This window comes from Narcine bancroftii, chromosome 12, assembly GCF_036971445.1.
Source record: "Narcine bancroftii isolate sNarBan1 chromosome 12, sNarBan1.hap1, whole genome shotgun sequence".
Lineage (NCBI taxonomy): Eukaryota > Metazoa > Chordata > Chondrichthyes > Torpediniformes > Narcinidae > Narcine > Narcine bancroftii.
In genome coordinates, this window is record NC_091480.1 from 24,834,343 (window position 1) to 24,843,786 (window position 9,444).

A 9,444-nucleotide genomic window follows, 5' to 3' on the forward strand; every position below is an offset into this window, starting at 1 on the left:
CCAGCACACTCATGGGGCACCTCGTAATCACTGCAGCCCCCAACTTTAAATCAATGGATCTGCCCCTCATGGCACCAGCTAATGGGAAGACTTGTGCAGGATGCCATCACCTTCCTGGAAGGGCAGTGGGGGGCACCACCCAGGACCGTAGGGCAGCAGTGAGGGCTAGAAATACAAGGACACCACTTTTCTTTACTCCTTAACTTCAACACTTTTTCAATTATTTTTCTAGGGACTCATTGGGCATGAGAAGAGTCTTGTAGAGAGCAAGACCTTGAGGACTACATTACAAGGGATGGAGATTCCAAAGATATCCATGGACCCCCTCTGGGAGCAAAGCACAGAGCAGGTCAATCTGACATCATTCAGTATTGAAAATGGTAATTGGACCAATAAGGATCCATTTATGTCTAGTGTGAGCACCGTTGTGCTTCCTGTGATTTATTTCATTGTCTGTGCAATAGGACTTAGTGGGAACACTCTGGTCATCTATGTAATTGTGTGTTACGCCAAGATGAAGACTGTGACCAATATCTACATCCTTAACCTTGCTGTGGCCGACGAACTATTTATGCTCGGACTGCCATTTATTGCCACCCAAAATGCCCTGAGCTACTGGCCATTTGGATCCTTTATGTGCCGACTGATTCTCACTGTCGACGGAATTAATCAGTTCACCAGCATCTTCTGCCTGACTGTAATGAGTATTGATCGATACCTTGCAGTGGTGCACCCCATTCGATCCACTAAATGGCGCAGGCCCCAGATTGCCAAGATTATCAATGCCTCTGTGTGGATATTCTCTATTGTAGTCGTCCTCCCAGTCATCGTCTATTCAGACGTGCAAAAGGAAATTAACACTTGTAACATCAACTGGCCAGAGCCCAAGGCAATTTGGTCTGCAGCATTTATCATATACACAGCAGTCCTGGGCTTTTTTGGCCCCCTGTTAATAATCTGTCTCTGTTACCTACTGATTATAATCAAAGTCAAATCATCCACTGTACGTGTGGGATCAACTAAGCGAAGGAAGTGCGAGAAAAAAGTGACCAGAATGGTAATAGTCATTGTTGTTGTATTTGTAATTTGCTGGCTTCCATTTTACATCCTAAATATCATTAACTTAATCTCCACTTTGCCAGAGGAACCAGTCTGTGTGGGAATATATTTCTCCATGGTGGTCCTTTCCTACGCCAACAGTTGCGCCAACCCCATTCTCTATGGGTTTCTATCAGACAACTTCAAGAAAAGTTTCCAGAAAGTTCTGTGCTCGTGTAAATCCCACGGTATCGAGGATGCCACAGGACAGAAACAAGAAAAGAGTAGATTTCCTGAGACGTGCACGACTCAGAGACTGGCTGAGCCCAATGGCTGCATGCAGACCAGTCAAGTTTAACAAGTTATCCCAAGCGTTAAAAAAGTGCTGCTCCTGTGTTCTGACCAGGCTCTCTCTTCAGTACTTGGTGTTCAAATAAATGCTCACCAAGAGTATTTCAAAGTTGTTTAAAGATCTGGAGCCGTCTCTGGTCTAAATATGAGCATTTAGTCTTTGATATTTATATAAGGTGTGTGTGTGTGTGTGTGTGTGTGTGTGTGTGTGTGTGCGCGCGCGCACATACGCACATGCTTTCAGTAATCCTGAGAAAGGCATATGTTTTCAGAGCTTGTGGAACTCATTTAAAATGTACCTATGACAAGAGTTATATCTCCCAATGTAAACTAAGTTGTTCTGTTTTGTTTGCTCACCTCTTCATTTTATATGTGCATCTTATTTAAAGGAATCAGTGACCTAACAATAAGATATCTACATTGGGTTCTCAAGCTCTTAAAGCAAAATCACAACAGTGGCACAGCAACGCAATGGTACAGCCAGTAGATTTAATCCTAAAATTGGGTGCTGTCCAAGTGGAGTTTGCATGTTCTTTTTCGTGATTGTGTGGGTTTCAACCAGGTGCTCAGGTTTCCTTTCACATTCCAAAGACATGGGCTGATAATTTAACGACCTACTCTAAATTTATTCTAACATGTAAGTGAATGGTAAATCTGGGGGAAGTTGATGTAAATGTATTGTAAATCAAGTGGTGAGAATGAGTGTGTGCTTGCTTGCAAATAATCAGTGGGCATACATTCAACCTGTTTCCATTCTGTTTGACTCTATGATACACTTAAGCTGTTGGCACTATATTTCAAGATCAATCAATGGTATAAAAGCAAAATGGCCCACAAGTCAGGTTGCCCTTTCACTGAATTATGAGTGCATAAGTCCTTGGATTTCCCATGTTTTCCACTCTGGAGATATTGACTGAAGCATAGGACTCCTCCCTTGGGAAACATCACCACAGTAAAATGCTCACTGATGGAAGTGTTAGAACTCATATGAAGGAAAGAAAAGGAGATGTTATTGGATAGAATGGAAGAAGCTTTCTTGCTTCATTTATCTTTTGTTGCCAGCTAAATTGGAAGTTTCCAATATTGAGAATTAGAGAAATATCTCAGACAAAAAAAAGTTTCCCAGAATGCACAGTTTTACCAAGTTATTTCTGATTTTCAGTCTATTTTCTGGGAAATTAAGCAAATAATGAAACAAAAGGATGGTCAGTAAGATGAGTTTTCAAAGCTTTTGTCCCATTCAGTTCAGAAGCAATGACTTCCACTTTCTGTCCATCCCAAATCTGTGTAGCATTTGGTGTTAATTTATCTGCATGTACTCAGTTTTGGCTTCTACAAGACAGAAGTAGATTGAGCTGATGAGAAAGTGAGTGGAGTCAAGCCAATGACCTACTTACATGACATGCTCTGCTTACCTTGGTGTTACTTGTTTTTAAGTGGAATTTCTCTTGGTGTTCAAGATGATGAGAAGCATTGATCGCATGGATAGTCAGAGACTTTTTCCCTCTGAAATGGTTGCCACAAGAGGACGCAGGTTTAAGGTGCTGGGAAGTAGGTACAGAGGAGACGTCAGGGGCATGTTTTGTTTTACACAGTGTGTGGTGGATGCATGGAGTGGGCTGCTGACCTTGGTGGAGGATGCGGATATGAAAGGGTCTTTTAAGAGGCTTTTGGATAGGTACATTGAACTAAGAAAAATAGAGGGCTATGGGTGAGCCTAGTAATTTCTAAAGTAGGGACATGTTTCGGCACAACAAAGGGCCTGTATTGTGCTGTAGGTTTTCTATAATTCTATGTTTCTAGAAATGAGAGAAGGAAAATGGGGGTACTCAATTAAGATGCACCTTGTCTGGATAGGTACATTGAACTAAGAAAAATAGAGGGCTATGGGTGAGCCTAGTAATTTCTAAAGTAGGGACATGTTTCGGCACAACAAAGGGCCTGTATTGTGCTGTAGGTTTTCTATAATTCTATGTTTCTAGAAATGAGAGAAGGAAAATGGGGGTACTCAATTAAGATGCACCTTGTCTGATATCTAATGTACTCTGACCATAAGCACTCTCATTATCGGAGGCTTTGTAATATACTTTAAAAATGACCATGAGCAAATAAGGGTAAAGACTTCAAATATAAACCCTAATTTATACCAAACAGGAGGCATGTGACAGAATTGTAAATGACTTGTAACCTCCTGCGCAGTGGGAGATAGGAAGTGATCACACACAGAGCATTGATGAACACCAGCAGCAAAATAGAAATATTACACCTTACCAAGCATGAACACATTGTGCAATATGTTCTACTCCAGTAGTTTCTTGCCTTCAGGGTCATTATGCGTGCATGGCAGACCGATGATAATGCATTTGCAGAAGAGGAAATGCAACATCCATCAACTCTGTTCCAGCTAAACTTCAGAAGACAAACCTCATGCTGAAAGTCCACACTGAGCAAAAATGTCAATGTTAAAATAGATTATGCTAAAATGCTAAGAATTGCTTTTCATTTCATCGACCAGAAATGTAGTATAAAGTGTGCCATTGCTCATTCTAGCCTATATTGTAGTAAGTGTTTGCTTTCTTTGTGCTTATTGTAGATCTTTTGGTGAATTGTCTGTAAAGAAGTCCATTTACATTTCTTGCTGTAAGAATGTGCTCGATTCTTGTAAGTTTTTAAGCTTGATATCAAGGGACAATCATGTTTAAAGTGTCTTTGTTACATTGCACTTTTAGATTGAGGTAGAGAAAACAGTTTATGCATCTGATTTCCTCCAATGGTTTGAGGGTAAATGTGCTGCTCGAGGATCCAATGACAATAATGGAGTCCAAAGATGCAGTTGTCAAATCTGGTTGAACATATATATTCCAATAAATTTCAAGGCAAGACTTCTCTTCAATAACTCCCTTTAGCCAACATTCCCAGAGTAGTCAATGCATGGTTTCAGATTTTGCTGAGATCTTCTTGACATTCCACATGTAAGTGTTGATGGTTCTCAGTGTAACTGCCAACAGGTTCAGTGATTCCCAGTCAAGGGAGAAGTCCTGAGCTTTTTGGCAGAGATCTGCTACCCATTTCCAGATTGTTCTGTACCTCTGGAGTCTGTGGACTCCAGTAGTGGAGCAGAAACTTACTGGAAATATTTCATGCTTACACGAGGGTATTGGTTCTTTGATCCAGTGCAAGATTAGAGATGTACAAGACCCTTAAACTTAGTACAGTAAAACCCCTATTATCTGGAATTCAAGCAACCGGCAGTCTCAGTTCCAAAAATGTTGTGGAAAATAAATAGGTAAAAATTACGGAAGATTAAAATTGGCGCACCTCACCATTAGTTCGCCAATTACACAACACGCAATCTCAAGCTACCTGAAAATTCACTTATCCAGCATCTACCAATCACCAGAGGTGCTAGATACCAGGGGTTTTACTGTAATTTGAATGATTGTAAATGAAGAAAGATTATGTATAAAATAATGTTTTTTTTTAATTATTTGGGTTTGATTTAATGATCTTAATTAATCAAAGTGCTTTAAATGCTGTAAGTTGAATTATTCCTTGACCTGAAAAAGGTGAGATTTTTAAAGATGTTTAATTACTTCATTTTGAATGTTTTTGAATTCTAAGACATTTAGAAACATTGGAAATGCTTGGCTCTTTTGTCATACAATAAAGTGGGTAGGGATGGGGGCAAGAGTTTACCATCTACTAAAGGGCTCCAGAACAATATTTCAGTTGGGACTTACACTGACCCTGTTACTCTCAATCACATTGCTCAAGGTCCTCCTACAACTCAGGGCTCACCAGTCAGGTCCACTGTATTATCCTGCCAAGCTAATCCTGCAGATCCAGTAGTGAAAATCAGGGATGTGGGTGATGAATTTGGATTCCTCTGATCATATGAAAGCTATTGTGGCTGAATATTGATTCAAAACAAAATTAGATAGACACTTAGTCCTGGGTGGAGTCAAGAGTTATCGGTCATAGGCAAGAAATTGAGGTCAAAGTTCAAATTGGCCATGATATGATTGAATGCCAAAGGAGACTCGTTTTCTTTTTCCTTATCTTGAACTCCTGTCCACATTTCATGTTAAAAATTACAATTTGGTTGTTAATCTGAATACAGGGACTGAGTGGGAGTGCTGGTGGGAGATGGGTGTTGCTTTATTGCCTATCCTTCCACCTTTCAGATTTGGGGCAGATTGAACAATCCCTTCCACCACCTTCATGTGTCCAAAATTAAAATTGTTCTGGACATTATAAAGGCTCTGCCTTTAACCCTATTTTCCCTCTTTTTCCTTTGGCATTTAAGCCGAAATGATCAAGCATCTAGCCAAATAAAGGATAAACTGGCTATTTGTTGTTATGGCATTTTTGTTGCACTTAAATTGGCTGTTATGTTAACCCACATAACAGAAATGATTTCACTGTTGAAAGAATCTCTAGCTGTGTATTCAGGACATCCCAACATGAGCAAAAGTCAAGACAAAAAGACAAATAACTTTGTAATGTTTTCTTTGTGGCTTCAGGCAGATGTTTAAAGGAAACATTACAAATGCAGATTCCATTACTGTTGGTGCATCACAACACCCCACCCCCTCCCCACCCATCCACATACACATGCAAAATGAGTAGGGTGCCTTACTAATCCAATTATTGGGATTCTAAAACCATCCTCTAAAAAGCTATGCAAGAAATCTAATGGGTTTCTCTGTCTTTCTTTGCTTGCTCCCTTTTTCTTCAATATCCCTTTACTGGTCAGAGCCATGGGTCAATTTTACCCAGTGCAAGGAACCGAGAACTGAGGGCATAGATTTAAGGTGAAGGGGGAGAGATTTAATCAGATACAGAGGGGTAACTTTTTTTATACACAAAGGGTGGTGGGTGTTGAAACAAGCTGCTGGACGAGCAGAGGCAGTATCAGTACATCTAATCGGTGGGGGGGGGGGGGATTAAGATAACTGCAGGGGACACAAACTAACATTCAAAAACTCACTCATTGGGGGGGGAGCAGAAACCATACCTGCCATGATGCCGCCGTCACACTTCCCCCTCCCCCCCCCCAACATAACTGACAAAGGCGCACGTTTAAAGCGCGTGGAGACGAAACCATGTGATGCAATTGTTGCATGTGGGTGGGGGTCACAATTACATTGGGGGGGGAGAATGGCCTGCCAATGTCCCCCCATGACAGCAAGCCTGTGGAGGAGGTAGTTGAGACAGGTAATATTGGAACATTTAAGAAAAAGTTGGATTGGATAGGCTCATAGGGATATGGACCAAACACCGGTAGGTGGAACTCGTGTGAATGGTACATTTTGGACGGCGCTTGCAGGTTGGGCTGAAAGGCCTATTTCCGTGACATTCAAATGTCGTGTTTATTCCACATAAATGCAAGCTTTTTTTTTCTTCTTTCTTTGCATTGTTGGGTTCATCTCAAATCACACAAGGGTAAATCTCAGATATAGATTTTTAGCCCATCATACAACAGTGCTCTAATGAGTTGAAACTCAAGGCTGGATTACCAATGAATCATTGGACTGTTTTTGGGTCTACTAGGTATTTTCAGGAAGAAGTGAGATTTCAGGCAGATTAAGCAGACCTCGTGGAACAGATCACCTTTTCAAACATAGATGGTTCACAATCCAACTTTCGAAGTGGAGATTAATGTACTCCTGTAGATTTTGCTGCATGACTTCTTGCCTTTGTCTGGCCTTGCTCCAAGTTTCTGCCCGCCCTTGCATGGAACTACCTGCTTATTCTCATCAGAAACCATTACAAACCTTCATTAACTAATTGAGCAGTTCTTAAAAGTCAAACAGCTATTTTGCCACATTTCACCAATGCATTTGTAAGGAGTAAACAAAGACATTGAAGAATATTTTTTGAAAAAAACAAGATCTGATTCCCAAATAAGTTTTATCTTTGTGTACCACCACGGACTGCAGTTGTCAAATTCTTTTCCACTTTCTCTGCTGGTAATAGGTACAAAATGAAGCCAATTTGTGTGACTCTCCGAATCAGTGAAAACTTTGTTAGGAGAGGGACTCTCATCCCTCCAATTCAGATTTTATTAGACCAAGGCAAGAAATCAAGAATAGTAATATCTCCACAGGTTTGAAAATAAAATAAATTAATCTAGACACTGAAAGTCTGAAATTAAAAACAAGAAACACTGGAAACACTATTGATTCAGCCCTTCAAACCAAAATGTTAATTCTTTCCATGGATGCAGTAAGACTTGTGGAATGTTTCCAGATTTTTGTTTGTGTCCACAAACTCTGCTTACTACATGACAATTCAGAGTATTGAGTAGGATGCTTAACAGACAATCAATTTTCAAAATATAGAAGTCCAGGAAAGATTCAGTGATAGGATCGCAGACCAATTCTATGCAAGCATAAGCAAGGACAGGCAATATGAGTTGCAAGGTGATAGATTTTCAACTTGAGATGTAACTAACATTCAGAATTATTTCTCTTCTATCCCTTTATTTCAATCCCATGCGATGCAATGGAAACAAAATGGCAAGTAAGATTGTTGAACCAGCAAATTGTCCCCATCTTCGTAAGGAGTATTAATGCTTTATTCCACAAGATTCCATGTGTTTTCCTTTTTACTGTTGTTCTCCAAGCAAAAAGTCCTATTGTGAAGAAAGATACCAGAGCTAATCTAGGTCAATGAGGGACCATGCAAGCAGTTACAGAAAAGATAGAATGAAGACTGGTCTGATTAACCTGCTACAAACATAAACCCTGCACTTATAGTCCCCAAAATATTAATGTACATAGAAAGTTGAATAATTATGGCTGAAAAATATTTCAATTATGAAATAGTATGAAAATAATTCTGTATTTTTGCCTATTATATATTATATATCTCTTTTGATGAATATTTGGCTCCAATGCAGCTTCACATAAGTGTGTTAAAAAAAAATCTTATTTCCAAAGAATGTAAGGTAAGAGCTTGGAGGTGGATTACACCTGTGTGTGTGTGTGTGTGTATGTGTGTGGTGGTGGTGGGGTGGGGGTATTGGGCAAGTGCTCTGATGTGGGGGCAGAGGTTCAACAGGTGCTCTTTATAGGTTGGGATAACAATTCATCTGGGGCTTTGACATTAGCAACCACCTGTTTTCAAACAGCATGAGGGAGCCAATACTCTAATGTCAATTTAGGCTATTGATCAAAGATGTATGCTGTAAAAGTTTCCTGTTTAAGAAGGGATCTAACAAACTACATCCAATCACACCACTAACAGCCGGAATTCCCTTCAAGTGTCGCCTGATATAATGAAGAATTTAAGGTGGTACTGAGACAGATCAGTACGGATTCAAATGATTATTTCACTTACATGTGGCACTTTAATCTCATTAATATTTTCACTATGAAATGATTATTTTTTTTCAAATCTTAAATTCAGGTTGATGTATTTTTAGATAATGAAATAATGGAGAGAAATAGAAATTTAAAGCAGAAGTGCTGTATTTGCACAGAAATATAGTTTATTACAAATATAAAATTAAAATTGAATCCCCAAGAAAATATTATATTTGTCTCAGTAGATCACTTCAAGGATGTGCTTATGAACAGAAATACAAAATATTTAACATAATTCAAGGTACTCAGTTCATTCAAATTGTTATCAATATTGTGTTTGAAAAGAAAGCTGGAACGTGTATTAATAACTGTGAAAAAATATTTAAGTGTTGTCAAGAAAATGCCAAATCAAACCACTTTCACCATTTCTCTGTTTTTAAAATGTGACATGGAAAGGTTATTAAAGGTTATTTCAGATTTGAAGAAATTGATTTAACAGTGATGTTGTTGTTATTTATGTATGGAATCAAGCTCAAAGGGATTAAAATAAATGTATTCCCCTTATCATATGGTGATGTGAATTATTTTCATTTTGCAATGTTTTAAAAACAATCAGGCCGAAGTTCCTTTTTTCAAATCACCCACAACTGTTCTTCCTAAGGAAAACCAAAGGTGACTTAGAAATTCATAAGGCAACATGGTAAGGCCATCTCCAGTTTTTGCTCCATTCTAAATATCCCCACAA

The 9,444-nt window shown here is 39.2% G+C and overlaps 1 protein-coding gene across 1 annotated transcript; it reads left to right on the forward strand.

Moving 5' to 3' along the window:
• The first annotated feature begins 236 nt into the window (after positions 1-236).
• On the forward strand, positions 237-9,235 carry LOC138747730 (somatostatin receptor type 5-like). The gene has a single exon (XM_069907243.1). The coding sequence runs from the start codon at positions 296-298 to the stop codon at positions 1,394-1,396; it is 1,101 nt and encodes a 366-aa protein (XP_069763344.1). The 5' UTR covers positions 237-295; the 3' UTR covers positions 1,397-9,235.
• Positions 9,236-9,444: the final 209 nt, after the last annotated feature.